General features: G+C 43.2%; 1 protein-coding gene across 2 annotated transcripts in view; it reads right to left on the bottom strand.

Annotated features, from left to right (window-relative positions):
• Nucleotides 1–17,603, bottom strand: part of TGFB2 (transforming growth factor beta 2) — an 80,315-nt gene that overhangs the window by 14,743 nt on the left and 47,969 nt on the right. For both annotated transcript variants that reach the window (XM_002923091.4, XM_002923090.4), the window contains one exon: nt 16,315–16,478. In XM_002923091.4, the coding sequence (XP_002923137.1) occupies nt 16,315–16,478 (164 nt within the window). The remainder of the gene's footprint in view (nt 1–16,314; nt 16,479–17,603) is intronic.

Below are 17,603 nucleotides of genomic sequence, written 5' to 3'. Positions count from 1 at the left end.
ACTTTTTTTTTTTTTAAAGTCTAGCAAGATCAAGTTTAGAAAAGAAGAGATTCTCACAATGGAACTTTGGGGGGGCCCTCAATGAACTGTAGACAGAACCTACTCTACCGTCTTGCCCCTGAGGGTCAACACACCCCACTAAGTGAAGACGATCCAGAGGCAATCATGATCCTCCCACAGGCAAGAGATGTTCTTGGTGAATTAAAGGAAGCAAGTAAACATGGTTTGAGGGCTGGCCACACTGGGCTCTGGGCTTGGCACACATTATTTCATTTCATTTCATCCTCCAAACATTTCTGTAAAGTAGATTAAGAAAACCGAGACACAGGGAGGTTCGGTAACTCACGCAGTGCCTTATGGTGAGCACGTAGGGAGAGGATTCCAAGCAATCCCCTAATTTCCCCACTTCGGTGCTGGATTTTGAAGACCAAAGAGTTATGGGGGTCAGATTTGAATCACATTTCATCCTTACCCCTTTCCAGATGACAAAAAACATTCAGGGATGGAAGTAAAGATTTTTAAATAAGATTAAAATAAATGTTGGAACAAGATGGAAAATATAACGTGTGGAATGTATACAGTTAATGCTGACATTAACTCATCACTTTAAAGATACAGGTTCACAGCAGCCCAATCCTCTGTAAATTAAACCTTGCCTTGAAAACACTCCCAGTTGGGCAAATAAGACACCACGTATCCAATCTATAATAAATGGTATCCAATTTATAATAAATAGTATAATAATTAACCTAACCTGGGATAAAACAACAGTTGAGAATTTTTCATGGCATTTCCATCTGCCTCACTGCTTAAAAATTAGTAGCAAGTCCAGCACTCATTTTTCTGATTTTAAATTTCTTCCCCTAGTGAACCTCCTATACTGATGCATTATTTCATAATGCTTTTATATTTGCCTGCTCCTGATCAGCACGATATATGTCTCATTCATCTTCATATCCCTAACACTTCGACACAATGTCTGGAACAACACATTGCTTTCATTGTTGTATTAATTACATATTGTGTGTATATATATATATGTGTGTATATATATATGTATATATAAAAAATATATATATAAAATATATATATAAAATATATCAAATATATATTTGTATTGACCAAATGGGCAGAAAAAACACATACCAGCAAATCTATGGAAATTCTTCACCTCAGAGAGAAGGGGTAATTCTAGATGATCTTGCTTTAAAAGCAGACCAAAAGGGAGCAAAGAGATTCTGAAACTTTTTTTCTTTCTTAAATCTCATCTTGTAGTAAGTGCTTCCTCAGCCACAAAACACCAGTAGGTTCTGACAGTGGACAACTTCATATTCTCACCTGACTGATAGGTTCTCTATGTCTTTTTGCTAGTTCAAGAACAAGCCCATTTAAACCACCCAAGAATGACAGCTAGTTAGCTGCACAATTCTGAAAGAGAGAGGTGGCTTTGGTCTTGTGGGTTTGCTGTCTCAAACTTTATGGCCAAGGAGTTCTTAAACTCACTTGTCGCAACTGAACTCCATTCGTTCTTTCCTCAGTGGAAACAGGAAACAGCTGCTTTCCATCACTCATAGACTATCCCTCATATTCTTGGAGACTATTATTAAGTCCCCCTCAGCATGCCCACTCTCTCTCTCTAAGCTAAATAAACCCTGTTCCTTTAGCCCATATTTAGTGGGGCAATTTCCCAAGCCTTTAATCACTTGGGTTACTAACTAGGATGAATGATGCTCTGTGAAAGTACTCCTCCTACAACTTCGTGGTGTTGTTTCAGAACTCGCTAGAAAACCTTCTAATCACATCTCAAAGTCTGAAATCTTAACTTGAAAGGTATCTTCTTTCTAAGAATAGGCACAGCCTCCCTATTCCCTGTTTATCTTCCATTTATCACCCACACAAAATTAAACTGGAAGGGAAGAAAATCAACCCACTGCTATTATCAATTAGGACTTCCTTAAATTCAAGAGTTTATACAAAAATGACTAGATCAGTCAACTTCCCACTCCATTTTAGCCTTTGTTGTCATCTTTCTCCAGTCTCCCAACAAGTGTATTGAACGTGAACAGTCGTGGATCTGCAGCTGTTGTTTTTTTCTAGAACCAGAGTTGCTTCTAAATTCCTCTATACATCGCATATCATGACAAAGATAGTTTAGCTGAATACTAGAAGATCTCTTAACTGGCTTCTACTTAACTAGTCAGATTAACAGGTATTCTCCATTTGCTCTATAATATATATTGGCTTATGCTGGGGTTCATTGCTAGAAAATTACTCTCTAGTAGGTTCCAAAAACTTCTGGTCTTACCCATTGAGTTGTATGCTTAGCAAATATCAACTGTGTATGTTTCTAAACCTGTGTATGATAGTTGGACTTGATATTGTAATTATCCAGGGAAATCAAATGGTCTAGAAATGATGAAATGCAGACGCCAAAGTTAAGAGAGCTGTTGCTTCTGTGAAAACCAAGTTGAATGCTTTGGAAATTCTTCACTACAGACAAGTTGCTTTAACAACACTTTAAAAAAAAATGGTTTGGAGGTTCCTCAAAAAGGTAAACACAGATTTACCATTCGATTCAGTGATTCCTCCACTCCTAGGTATATAACCAAAAGAAATGAAAGCAGGGACTCAAACAGATACTTGCGCCCCAATGGTCACAGCAACATTACTCGCAATAGCTGAGAAGTGAAAACAGCCCTAGTGTCATCAATAGATATACAAACAATAAAATAAAATGTACTATATACACATAACAGACTATTATCTAGCCATAAGAATGAACAAAGTTCTGACACATTACAACACGGATGAATCTTGAAAACATCATGCTAAGTGAAATTAGCCAGATACCAAAGGGCAAATAATATATGATTTCGCTTCCATGAGGCACCTAGAATAGGCAAATTCATAGAGATAGAAAGTAGGATAGAAGTCACCAGGAGCAGTGAGTAGGGAAAACGGGGAGTTACTATTTAATGGGTGCAGAGTTTCTGTTTGGAATGATGGGAAATTTCTGGAAATCGTGAGAGGTAGTGGTTGTATGACACTGTAAATGTACTTAATGGCACTGAATTATATCCCTAAACAATGGTTAAAAGGTTAAATTTATGTATGTTTTACCACACCTAAGTCTTTCCCTAATTTCAGATGTCAGAGAGACAGCTATAGAAGAAATAACAAAAGGAATATCATAAAAACCTAGAAGGATCCTGGGGTGCCTCGGTGGCTCCATTGGTTAAGCATGCAACTCTTGATTCCAGCTCAAGTCATGATCTCAGGATTATAAAATCGAGCCCCGCGTCAGGCTCCATGCTTAGCATGGAGTCTGCTTGGGATTCTCTCTCTCTCCCTCTCCCTCTGCTCCTCCCCACCACCCCCCATTTGCTTTCTAATTAATTAATTAATTAATTAATTAAAAAACAACCCTAGAAGGATCCTGCTCTCAGGTTGTTCAACAAATTATCCTGAAACTTCTTTCTTCTTCAAAGAAATGAAAAACTAGAAATTGTAGATGATGCATAATGGATGTGGTTCATGCAAAAAATACTCCATGGATTGGCAGTAGGCAGAGGCATAGTCAAAGAAAAGTCCTTGGTCTTTTATAAAACACACAGCACGTAAAGTGTGTGTGTGTGTGTATACACATATACATATATATGTTTTAACTTAAAATATCCCCCCCCACTCGCTCCCTCCTGCTTCTATAATCCCCTGCCTTGACTTTTTTCTTTAAATAACAGACCAACAACTGTTTCTGATTGAATTAGAAAGGAGAGCCTCTAATATATTGAAAATGAAATTTAGCTGCCTCTCGCTTAGCTACCACCCACAGTGGTATGAATGTTACCCTCATTACATTATTGATATACACACGTTATCTATAATATGTGCAAAATACCCACATACCGCCTTTGGCAAGGCTCTAAACTCTTCACTGAATTACAAAACTCCCTACACAAAAGGATCCATTCATCTCTCTGCCACTGGAAAGCAGCCAATCAGGAGTGGATCGAGGCAAAAGTCACTGATGTTACCCAATAGTTCAGGGCAAAAGAAAAAAAAAAAGAGAGAGAGAGAGAGAGAAAGAAAGAAGGAAATAGAAGACTAGATGCAAAATTACAGCCAGAGGAAATCTTAGTCTTAAAGGAGTAATGTTGTCAATCAACTCAGGATTTGGCTTAGACACCAAAGGGCGATACCTAGTCCTCTCCTATGAGACACTGCAAAGAGGTATAAGAAAGCATTAAGAGGGGTGCCTGGGTGGCACAGCGGTTAAGCATCTGCCTTCGGCTCAGGGCGTGATCCTGGCGTTATGGGATCGAGCCCCACATCGGGCTCCTCCACTATGAGCCTGCTTCTTCCTCTCCCACTCCCCCTGCTTGTGTTCCCTCTCTCGCTGCTGTCTCTATCTCTGTCAAATAAATAAATAAAATCTTTAAAAAAAAATAAAATAAAATGCTGGAATAATAGAACCAGAGGGCACATCCTGGAACAGAAAAGATGAAAAATAAGTACAGAACACAATTCAAGCCATAGCAATAGGTATTTGTAGGTTACACCGCGTTGAGAATGTTTTAAATGCTCTGACCATGAAGTCCTTTAAAACAAAGGCTGTGCTGATTCTTACTGTTCCTCAAAGTCTTTCCCACTGAATTTGCACAGTCCGTTCTTGGTAAATGCGTGTTGACTAGCACCCTTTGTTAGAAAGACATGCACCATCAACTGACAGATAAGCCCCTGAACAAGCCAACTTTTATACTCTAAATTTGGAATTTCATGCACACACATCACAGAGGTTATGTTTGCGTGTGTGTTGTATGTACACATGTATGTGTGTGTATTTATCACATATATGTATATGACGAGGACAGAGAGAATCACCAGTGTAAGCAACTTTATAGTGTATTTTAATTTACCCTTTCTATTCAATATATTTCACTGTGGAATGAAAATAAGGGAGAAAAAGCAAGAAAGGGAATTTTCAAGTAACAGAAAGTAGGGCTTTACAGAGAATTGGAAGTAGGCGAAATGGCTTTCCTTCCCGAGGCTCTCTGTGTAGCTCTCTGTTCCTGTTGAACTGCAGTCTCCTTGAACAACGCTGGGTCACTCTGGGGGTGCTGAACACACCGGCACATGGCCTGGTTTTCCTTCAGAAGTGGCTCAACAGACCCAATACTTATCTTGCTTCTCCCATCACCCTGTCTTGTAATTGCCCTGGCTCCTTTGAAACTGCATCCCTCTAAGAGGCTGTCATAATGTATACCTCACAAGAGCTTCGAGAAAGCCTGCACAGTAGAGTCCCATGGAGTACAGATCAGCTTCAAAAGAAAGACACACATAAAAATACAGTCTCTCTGGGGCTCAGATACCTACATTACGATGTCACTATATTAAGTCTGTCTCTTTATGGCACAGAGTTTCTGTATTATATGTACCTGTGTGCAATTATGATAAAGAATGGCATGTACAGATCTTTAATGACCTTTATGGAAATGTCACCAGATATGTCTTCAAGCCACACACACACACACACACACACACACACAGAGGAAAGCCTTTCCTCTGCGATGAAAACACCTTATAATTCTCTATTGTTTCCTTCCATTTTTTTTTCATCCTCTACAGATGGGCCTTTGTGCTGACTGCACATATGCATAAACAAGTAAATTCACTTCCACAGGTCTGAGGAATGAAGGAGTCCTTTGTGTGAACAGAAAGTCTCTCAGATGTCCAGGCTCAATAGCATTTAGAAGACCATCATCTATAAATCACACAGGAGAGAAAAAGATTCAACTGGGCAAAAGTCACATCAGTACAGGCAAGAAACAGATGTATGCAGTACAACATTCAACGACAGCATCTGAAGGGAAACTAAGTCAAGACCTCAAGTCACACCCATCCTTGAGGCCGGACCACACAGCCTAGTACTATGGATTTTGGTAATTCCGGTTGTTCCCTGCTATGGGAGGAAGGAGCACCCCAATAAGACTGCAAGCTCCCTGGGGCCGTGTCTTCTGATTTTCTTAATCAATCTCCCTTTCCAGTTCCAGTCTGACTTGACACCAACACACACATACCTGAAAACCACACTTCCAACACCCTTCCCTACTTCCTGGCTACCAATAACACATATGGCCTACATTACAATTTAAGTCCCTTCTTATATTCAGCTGAGAACTTTAATTTAGGGGGTGAGATTATAAAGCAATGAGTCAAAAAATAATGAGCCTGGTTTTTCTGCAAACAGAGAGAGTTTATGGGTTACCTAAGAATATCAGCTTCTCGAATCTCTTCTATGTAATTTTTTTTTTTTACCTACATTATTATTATCCACTGAACCAACACTAGGTCTGAATAACTAACAAAAAAACGGGTAGATATATGTTTCTTTCTTTCTCAATAGTTAGATATCTTTAAAACAAATGTAAAAGAATTTCCAAATCCAAATAAAGGAAAAGTATTTCTCAAAAGAGTACCCTCATGATATCGCACACTTATTTCACAACATTTCCTTGTACTTGAGTCTCATTTTGAAATGTTTCTTCAATTCACTGGAAACATTTGTTGAACACTCACTATGCACCAAGCACCGTTCCAGGAATCTGTCCCTAGGGGTGGAGGGGAGACTATAAACCAGATAGAGATGCGGCAGGAGATCGAGTCTAGCCAAACGATGAAGAGTGGGCAGGGGCGGCGTGCGGTGGAGGGCGGAGGTAGGAAATGTTAGGAAGAGGGGCCTGAGATGTTAGGGTGACCACGAAGGCCTCTCCAAGCGGGTGACATCCGAGGAAGCACCTGAGGGAAGGAAGAGAGCAAGAAGGAGAATACGGGAAGAGGGCACAGTGGCCACAGTTTAGGAGGGAGTGAACACAGGTGTTCAAGGTGTAGCGAGGAGACCAGTGATGGGGGGGGCGCCTGAGTGAGGGCAGAAAGCCTGGGGGCTGGGGTGCTGGAGGGCTAGTGAGAAACAGGTCCAGGCACAGTAAGGACTTTTGCTCCCTGGCGAAGTGAGATGAGAAGCCATCACAGGGCTTTGAACAGGGGATTTAGACCTGACCAACATCTTGGCGGGAGTCACTCTTAACTGCACACACTCTCTAAGGGGGCCTGGGGGCAACAGCCAGGCCAGGGGGCAACAGCCGGACCAGCTAGGAGGCCACTGAGAAAACAAGAGGCAAAAACCTTTTGGACGAGGGTAGTGGCAGCAGCAGAAAGGAGAAGTGGCTGGATTTCAGATCTATCTTTTAAAAACAGCTATCACGTAGGAAAATTAATTACTTTTCAATTTCCTCTTCACCAGAACTTTGGCAGTTTTCGAAAATTAACACCACCTTTCAGAAGTTTGGATTTGTTTCCATTGAAGGAATTCCCAATTATGTATTTGTAGGCTCTGAACACAGTTCTAGAAGAGAAGTTCCAAAAAAAATTCTGTGCACTGTTGGTATCAAGAAATAAACATACATCCTCCCTCAGAATGCTTTTTGCCCTGGTGGAGGTTGTCGAAGAGCTGGCATACGTGAGCAGTATTTTTTAAAACGGAGCCTTATGAAAATCAATCCGAGAAGCATATATATCAGGCCTATCCGTGTGGTGGTGAAGCGGGGAGAGGTAGTCACAGGGGCAGGGAATCAGGGAAAAGGCACCACTGGGGTCACTCTATCATCATTCGAGAAGAAAAGCAAGACGCATCCTGGCCCCCAGCCCGTCCCTGGTGCCCTGAGAGTTTTGATAAAGCAAACACAGAGCGCTAAAACCACAGCGGCTCCCCACAGCCCTGCTCTGCCCCACCGATAACAGGAAATCGGTCCGATGAGCCCTCATCCGACCAGAGATGACCGACAAAATCACGGAGTGGTTTTATAATCACAAGCCATCCCTAGGGGAAATATACACCATGTTCTGGATGAGAAGCAAAACCCCCATAAAAACGCACTCCTTATGCACCCAACATGCCAGACCCTTCACATGCGTTCTGCTCCCCGTGACTCATTAGACAAGAGCCATTATCTCTATTCCATGATGAAACACTGGGGCTCAGAGACGTGAGTGATTTGTAAGACCAAAACGCTAATAAGTAAGAGGCAGAAGATGAACCCAGCCCCCTCTGCCCACCCCTGCAAAGATTCTCTTCTTTCCTGCCTGGAGCTGCTCCTCAGCGACTGAGCCAGATGGCCAGCAGCAGGGNCATGTTCTGGATGAGAAGCAAAACCCCCATAAAAACGCACTCCTTATGCACCCAACATGCCAGACCCTTCACATGCGTTCTGCTCCCCGTGACTCATTAGACAAGAGCCATTATCTCTATTCCATGATGAAACACTGGGGCTCAGAGACGTGAGTGATTTGTAAGACCAAAACGCTAATAAGTAAGAGGCAGAAGATGAACCCAGCCCCCTCTGCCCACCCCTGCAAAGATTCTCTTCTTTCCTGCCTGGAGCTGCTCCTCAGCGACTGAGCCAGATGGCCAGCAGCAGGACTGAGCTGAAAATAGTATTTCAGGAGGCTCGGAAGTGAACTCCCGGTGCAGCCCCTGAGATCCTGACCCCGCAGCAATGGAGGCCGGGTGAGTTTTCATTTTTAAGAGATTGTGAGCAGATCATAAGTTGAAGAGGCTGTTTCTTTTTTTTTTTTAAGATTTTATTTATTTATTTGACAGAGATAGAGACACGCGAGAGAGGGAACACAAGCAGGGGGAGTGGGAGAGGAAGAAGCAGGCTCATAGCGGAGGAGCCTGATGTGGGGCTCGATCCCATAACGCCGGGATCACACCCTGAGCCGAAGGCAGACGCTTAACCGCTGTGCCACCCAGGCGCCCCGTGAAGAGGCTGTTTCTTACCGAAGTTCAAACTCAATGCTTTGGAAGTGATAGTAATAATAATGGTGGCAACCCCTGAGTAGAAGTATGTTGTGTTAGCACTTTCCATGCATTCTCTCCTTGCTTTACAAAGTCCTGGCCGAGTAGGTGTTTTTACCCACATTTTACTGATGTGGAAATTGGCTCGGTGATGTGACTTCCTCAGACTCTCCAGAGAAGGGCANGGGGCTCGATCCCATAACGCCGGGATCACGCCCTGAGCCGAAGGCAGACGCTTAACCGCTGTGCCACCCAGGCGCCCCGTGAAGAGGCTGTTTCTTACGGAAGTTCAAACTCAATGCTTTGGAAGTGATAGTAATAATAATGGTGGCAACCCCTGGGTAGAAGTATGTTGTGTTAGCACTTTCCATGCATTCTCTCCTTGCTTTACAAAGTCCTGGCCGAGTAGGTGTTTTTACCCACATTTTACTGATGTGGAAATTGGCTCGGTGATGTGACTTCCTCAGACTCTCCAGAGAAGGGCAAAACCACACCTTGAACTCACACTGGCCCCACTCCAGAGCCTGTGTTCTTCCTGCTAGTATGGGCAAGTGGTCCAGAGCGTGGCCACTGGGACTAGACAGCCCGGGTTGGAATTCTGCCTCTGCGTGGCCTGGGCAAGTTACTTAACTTCTCTGTGCCTCAGTTTGTAAAATGAAGATAAGAACCCACCTCAGAGGAGTGCACGAATCAATCTATATAAAACTCTTAAAATAGTGCCTAGGATAGAGTGTGCACTCTGTGTTAGTGATAATTATCGATATCATCACACAATCATATTGCACAAAAAGAACATGGAATTATTAGTTACTATTGCATGACTATCAACATTTCTTTGAAAACAGTGGGCAAGGACTACTGTTCGCATGACTTTTGGGGTCCTGTCTGCTCTCAAGTTTAACAGACACTTCGTAACGTCACAACTTAACACAAATGATAATGATCCGATTTCCTTATGAGGCAAGGCTGTTATTCGATCAGCTTGAAAAAAACTGAGATATTAATAGCCTTGTGCAAACAAAGTGTTTATTATATATACCTCATTGCTTTTTTTTTTTTTAAGTGGGTTACTCTACTGGGCATCTCCAATGTGGCGCTGGAGTCAGGATCAGCACCAGGGGGATGTGTGCTGTAAAATTCTGTACAACAGGAGTACAGTATAACTTTTCTTTTTTTTCGGGAGCACTTTTTGCAATTCTAATTTAACAGACAGTCAGTTTTTTTGGCTGACCTCTTTTTATTTTACGCACCCTTGGGCAATGTGAGAAATGAAAGCTGAACCCTGTGTGTGTGTGTGTATGCATGTGTTGGAGGTTCGGAAAAGGGGGCAATTTTTATTAACCCCGCTAGTGCCATGCTCCCTACAGTGACAGGAGCCTCGCCCTTCATTTTGTAGCATTAGAGTCCCTTCAAAAGCAGGCCTAGGCCATCAACCTTGAATTTTCACGGCAAAGCCTCAGGGGTGCGCATAGCTTAGTCTTTTGCAGAGATTCTATATATTACACATACAGAATTCAGAATTCCTCTGAAATCCACTTGAGCTTATTTCATGTCCACTTTTATCTTCTACTGACCGACAGGGACTCATCAGCAGACTGGATTCTACCAAGCTCTCTGGCAGCAACGCCAGTGGCCTCATATCAGCGCCGTGCAAGAAGATGACAGTTTTCTCCTGATGCTTTATGGTGTATGAACCCATTATAATCACGTTGTCTTCCCAGGAGTTATTTTACGTGATTTTATTAGTGGTCTGAAGCTAACAAATTAATCTTAAGAATAATCTGGCAACGGACTTTGGCAGGTAATTCTGTCAAGGGCTCTTCCTCTTTAAGGAATCAAAGAGTCCGAAGCCAAAATCTAAGAGATGACATGGAAGGAAGCGGGCTAGCATATGTCGAGTGCCCCTCTCCATCTGCAATTTCACCCCTACAATAAACACCAAGCTAATCGGGAATGATTAAGGAAACGTGGGTCACAATGCTCATGCCATTGAACCCTCCACCATGCTGCCTCATAAAGGGTGAAGAGAGAGCACAGATGGAGTCGTCAAATCCCAGGATGTTAGTGCACACTTTGAAACACAATAAAAGTAATTCCAACGTGATTAAAGAAAATGCTGTGCATATTAATTAACCAAACCTGCTCTGATCTCAATCCGATTTATTCAGATATCCCTGCTGTAAATATTGTTGGGCTCAATTTCTTGATTCACACAGATGGCTCCACCCAAGGAGTCCAACCAAGATGGCCAGGCTGCCTTCCCCCCAAATTGTTACAACTCCCTTTCTGGAAGAAATGAATTCTGAGGCATTTCTCTGGATCCTCCAGCTTTTGCTTTAAGAGTACCTTGGGTATATCTCTATTAGTGGAAAGACAATACTTTTGAGACACAGTGTCAAATAACTGATTGTTATTTGAGGTCATGAAATTTGGCGGTAGCTTGTTTTTCAGCAAATAGATTGTCAAAAAAGTCACAAAGGTACAAGTCTTATTATCCTAGAGGTGGTAAAGTTTGAAATGGGCAGTTAGTGTGAAAAGAGTGTGAGTTAGTGAGAGGAAGCTAGAAATATCTGAAAGCTCCAAGGTCCTCTGAAGTCAGTATAGCTAACGTAAGTATTGGTTGGTGGTCTCATGGGGCCATGAAGTCATGACTGCCCTTAAATAAGTTATTAATTTCTTGGGGCCTCATTTCTTCCCTTGTAAAATTGGGAATTTACCCTAGTCCAAGATGGCAGGTGCTTTGCTCATGCTGGTGATATTCATTTTGAAGAATATCTCTCTTCCCTATTCTCTTTCTCTCGCATAACTCTGGGCATGATCTTAATCATAAATATAGGAGCAAGTTAATCAAAGAAAGATATGTTCAAATTTCCAAATGAGCTGAGAGCTATTCTAAATACCGTAGGTCCGAAGGCATTCCCAGAGCACTGAAGCTTTATCTGATCATGTTCCAATAAAGGCTGCCTTTGGCATAAAGCTTTAAAAACATGGTAAGGGTCATTCCCATTTGGAAAAAGTTCACTTTTTATCCTTTTTTTTTAGCCTCTTCTCTGTCCTCATCTATCAAAGGGCTTTATCGCTCTCCTATTCCCTCCAGTACTGGTGTGTATTTGAAGTCACTCCATGATCACACCAGTATATGCTATTTAGAGTGTGTCAACATAACAAAAGTCAGAGAGAACAGGAGGACAGTAAGGCTTTATTTTACCACCATTCATCAAAGTTCTGACAGACTATTCTGTAGAGAGGAGAGCAGTGAGAACTTCGAGTTCCCCTGCCAAGCTAAATGTGACTTCCTTGGAAGCTCGGGTGTCCTAACGCTCCCAGGCAAGCAGAATCAACAGATGTATGGCTCTGGGCAAGACAAACTCCAAACTCACTCACAGAAAAGCCATCTTAGTCCCTTCCAGCCTGGTATTCTGACTCTAGAAAGGGTGCCTGCATACATCTTATAGGATAGAATGACCCCCAAACCCTGCCTGAAATCTGTGATTCCCAATGGAGAATGAAGAATGATCATATCCAAACATCTGAGAGCCTTTGCAAACCACACCTGTCCAGAGGCGGTCCTTTTTTTCTCTAGGGAGAATCAGAATCTATAGAAAGGGACTATGGCAAGCCCTTATCGCAGCTCCCATGGGGCTTTCGTACTTGGGGGAGCACCGCACCCACACACAAACTTGCATGTGCACACACANTTGCATGTGCCCACACATATACACACCCGTTCTCCCCCCCCCCCCCCGCTTAAAACCAATGCCCTGAGGAATTCTAACAAACTATCCTTTCAGCCATCTGAACAGCCTGAGAACCTATTCACAGTCATCCTACCCTTCTTCTAGGGAGTAGAATGTCAATTGCATGTCAAGTAATACAGTAATCAAAGGGCATCTAGAAGCTTTGGAGGCTTTGTTCTTCTCAATAGTGGAGCTTTCCAAATAGCTAAAGATCTCCCCATTTAAGCACCAAGCCTTTTTTTACCCCAAAAAATAATTTTTCAGCAATTTCAGACATGAAATTCTCTGAAATTTTATTGTATATATTCAGTTTCCTGAATATAATTTAACCTCACCTTCATAATTCAAGACTCTTACCATAAGCACCAATTTCCATCCTGGGGCTAGAAGAGGGAGTTTATTCCTGAAGGCTGCAAAGATCTCCCAATGGCTGCTGAAGGCAAGCGGAAAGTTGGAGAAGCCAAAAATGGGACTCCAAATAAAGACACCAGAGCAGACGTCAGGAGCCAGGTGGGGTGCCACAGCTCTAAGGGCCGGGTTAGCTATAAACAGGGTGAGATTTAGAAAAAGTGTCCACAACAAGCCTGGCGTTCATTCTGTGACCTGGATTTTGTGGCTAGCATCACCGAGATGTGCAGGCAAAAATCTCGAGTCTAAGGCATCATCTGCTTCTGTCCAAGTGTCTACCTCCAGCCCTCCCCTTCTAATTCAGTGCTTCTAATTTCTCATGGTCCTAGAGATGACCAACCTGGTCACAAGTGAATAAAGGTCCAAAGGCTACCTTTCTGCTAACTCAGCTGTGTGTGTGCTTTGTGTCTTCTGGTCGGGGGCCTCTGACTTACTTCCTAGTCGTGTGTCAGGAGGGGAGATTGCTGCCTCATTGAGCTCCCGACTGATAAGGAGTTGTTTACTTTCCCTCTAAAATTCTCTTCTTCCGGGTTCCTATGTTCAGTGACAGTGAACCAGCCCACGATCACCCACTTCATACAATATGCTCCCATCTTGGGCTGTACCTTTTCCAACTGGGGACTCCAATCTCTGCAGATCTTGCTGCTCCTGTATGGGACAGCGAGTGTGGCAGTTACATCCGAGAAGGTACACAGCCACGAAGAAGTCACTAAGGAAGAAGTCACTAAAGGCCCTCTAAACTACCAGCCGCGAGGGACACTTCCCTTCCCAGTGATGAGAAAGGCCTCCGAGAGTAAGTCAAGTGATCAGTAATTCTGCTATGAGAGGCCGCCCCCCGGGGCACAGGATCAGGGGGCTAAGAATAACAGTGACTTGGCAGCTTATGTCAGAGGCAACAAGACGTAAGAGATCTTGCCTTCAGTTTACTGAAGTCAGACAACTGAAACGGAGCCAGTGAGAACAATCCATGACGCTATTGTCCATACAAAGAGACACATAAAAGCAATTTAATTGAAAAAGAAGAAAAAGGAGAACATGGAACATGTTTTTGTTTTTATTATTTTTTTAATTGCTTCGAATTATGTGTCTTTGATCTAGCTTCTTTTTCAGAGAACCCAGTCTTTGCTTTCCCTCCAGATATCAATCCACCCCCTGGCTGGCCTAGTTTCACTTATTTTTCTTCTATTCTGGCTGATACTGAGGCAAAGAGGAAGGGAAAGAACAGGATGTGGTGAGGAGCGTGCACCTGGGAGACACAGCTGGATTGGTAATGGCCACCCTGCCACTTCCCAGCTGTGTGATCCTGGCCAAGTGACTAACTTTCTCTTTGACTCAGCGTCTTTCTCTGTGAAAAGGAGGAAGAATACAGTAGTAGAAAGAATACCTTCAATGGGTGAATGCGGTCAAAAAGGTACAAACTTCCAGTAATACGATAGATAAGTCCTGGGGGTATAACGTACAGCATGGTGACTGTAGTTAACAATATCGTAGCATATATTTGAAAGTTGCTCAGAGAGCACATCTTAAAAGTTCTCACCACAGAGAAAAGAAATGTGTGACTATGTGAAGTGATGGGTGTTAACTGAACTTACCGTGGTAAACATTTTGCAATATATACATACATCGAATCACTATGTTGTACACCTTAAACTAAAACCATGTAATTATTATATTTCAGTAATTTCTGGAAAAGAAAAGAATACCGCATCATGCCAGCTTCACAGTACAGCTCTAAGTATTAATGGCGACAATACTTACAACACACTTAACAAAGTCTCTCGTACCCAGGAAGCCCACTCGGACACCATCCTAGGTGACCGGAAGCAATGGCTGCCCTCACAGGGCTCTCAGAACACGCACTGAGATTTGAAGTTCTCCAAGAAGAGGTCCTTGGGGAGTCATTTTGATGAGAATTATTTTTCATGAGCACACATGTAAACTAGTACTTGAGACTCTTTTTAGAACTTTTAAAACCTATTCTCTGCAATCTCATACACAACATTTGTTAGTCTAGTAACCCCCATTCTCATAATAAATACAAAGAAAATTCTCACCCAGATTACGGACATTTCCAAATGTTTAGAATTCAGAACAACTAGAAGTTTCTGCATAGTGATGTCAATTCCTTTCTTTTCCTCAAGTAAGGCCCCTTTTCAGTCATAGAGTCGTCGGGGCCTCCTCCTTAGCACCGTGGTTCTCTGGTGTGTTCTCGACCCTTTTTGGTCTCCCTGCACACACTCTCCCTGGAGGGCCAGCTTCTCCCAGTCTCCCCTCACCTCCAGTCCCTCCTGTGCACCATCTACAAGGTGCCCTCCACAGGCCCCTTCAAGGCTCTGTTTTTGCACAGGTTGCCCCTGTGTCCAGAATGATCGTCCTTCCTCCTGTTTGAACAGATACTTCTCAAGGCCCTGCTCAGAAGTCAACTCCCTGGTGACATCTCTCCAACTCTGCTCTCTACACACACCGTTCCTATGACCCACAGGCAAGGCACCCGCGCACAGGGCTGCCTCCCTCCTCAGACTCGGGGCTTTTCAAAGCCGTGCTTTCAAGAGCATACGAATCCCCCAAAGGTCCCGTGAAAAACGTAGGTTCTGCTCTCCATGTTGTGCGTTCTGACTCAGTGGGTCTGGGATGGAGCCTGAGCTTCTGCATTTCCCACGGCGTCTACCTAAGGCTGACCTGCTGCCCTGTAATCCAATTGAGATGCTTTTAAGAACCTTTCTGAAATGTCAGTGACTTGGCACTTCGTCACCACCACCATCATCATCATCTTCTAACACAGCTGCCCGGCAACTGTACTTTGGGAGATGAAAGAGGTGTCAGGGCAGCCCGAAATAACGCAGGGCAGGGCCAGACAGGGAACGGGGGCGGGGTGGTTGCTGGTCAGAGTGGGTAGAAGCAGAAAGAGGAAAGGAGAGAGAACGAGGCTCATGGAGAGGCAGGAGATAGTAAAGAGAGGAAGAAAAGGGAGTGAAAACTCCAGGGAGAGAGAAGACAATAGGAAGGCCGACACTGTCTGGCTTTCCAGATTGGGGGGGTGGCCTTCTGGATGCCATCCCCCCCAAGGGTGGGTACTCCAGCCATTTACGCCACTGGAGAAACATGCTCAGACCTTCACCGCTTTCTTCTAAAGGTTCTTCCTTCCTGACTGAGGAAGGAGCTACCAATGGCAGAGTAATAGCAAATGAGAGCGTCCCTCACGATTGTGACCGTGCAGAATGGCTTCTATGGGCTCAGAAAATCACGACGGCACAAAGGATTTCACCCGAAGACTTCACACTGACTGTCCACCAACACAACCTCCACAAAAGTTACCTGATACAGCTCGATCCGTTGTTCGGGCACCCTGGCTTTCGGGTTCTGTAAACGAAAGACTCTGAACTCTGCTTTCACCAAATTGGATGCATTCTTCTCCATCGCCGAGACGTCAAATCGGACAATTCTGAAGTAGGGTCTGTAGAAAGTGGGCGGGATGGCATCTGTAAAAAGTTAAGGCAATCATTGAAAATGATAAAATCCATTGTTCTCTCAAAAAGACCGTGCAGCATGAGACAGTCTCAAGAAAACATAAGGGAAATATCTATAGAACGATTTCGTTTCCAAGGGCCAATTTAATACCATTAACCATTTAACCAGAGGGGGGGAAATAAATAAACATGTGCATTTGATTACAGGAGTAGCAGATTAATAGAGATTAACAAACCACTTCCAACTCCATTTGAGGGCATGCAGTTAACCCTATCCTTTGAAAGTTGACAGAGCAGTGGAAAATCCTAGACGGTTAAGAACTGGAACAAGTTTGTGACAGTTGATGCCTGGAGAGAGCTCTCGGGCTTGCATACACTTTAATCAGATGTGCCAAGAAAATAGCTCCTAATGGCAAGCAGTTTGCCCGTGTATTTTTTTTCCTTGAAGTTTTGGCATCCAGATACTCTACTCTATCCAGGTTCATTTATTGCATCTTTTTTGGCTTCAATATTTTGGTTTTTCACACACATTTATGACCAAATACACCCTCTCGTTAAGTTAGGGTGAGAAAATTTGAATTAAGAAGAAAACAACCATGCCCACATACTGGTTATCCTAGCTAATGAACAGAAAGAGCCCCAACTCCTTCTGTTCTAAACCCTGTAAAACACAGACAGGCAGAGAGTCCACAACAATTTCAAGTTCATGGGTTGCTAGAGGTTTGCTGTGTTTTGCAGTCATTTGCCGCTGCCTTTGAATAAGCAACTAAACTGTGCCAACAAAACCAAAGCAGGTCCTAACCCCGGCCACGGGCTTCCTATACAGCACCCGTTTATTGAACATGTACACTGGGCAAGCCACTTGTCCCAGATGTTTCTACAATTCTCCTCCCAAATCTTCTGTAAACTCTCTTTCATTATTGCGGAATGCTCTGTCCAAATCTGGTCACTCCAGAACTTTCTACCCTCTTCTCAACTATGTCGCTTCATTACAACATAATCATTCACAGTTGTTTATGGCTTTTTACAAGTGTTTTTATTACTTCTGCATTATGTTTGTTTATTTTGTTCCCCCCCCCCGTGAAATTTTAAGAATCTTGAGGGCAGAGACCAGATTTGCCAGGTCTTCCTTCCCCT

This window comes from Ailuropoda melanoleuca, chromosome 8 (genome assembly GCF_002007445.2).
Source record: "Ailuropoda melanoleuca isolate Jingjing chromosome 8, ASM200744v2, whole genome shotgun sequence".
Taxonomy (NCBI): Eukaryota; Metazoa; Chordata; class Mammalia; order Carnivora; family Ursidae; genus Ailuropoda; species Ailuropoda melanoleuca.
The sequence above is the reverse complement of the archived record's forward strand: the minus strand, read 5'-3'. Positions and strand labels throughout refer to the sequence as shown.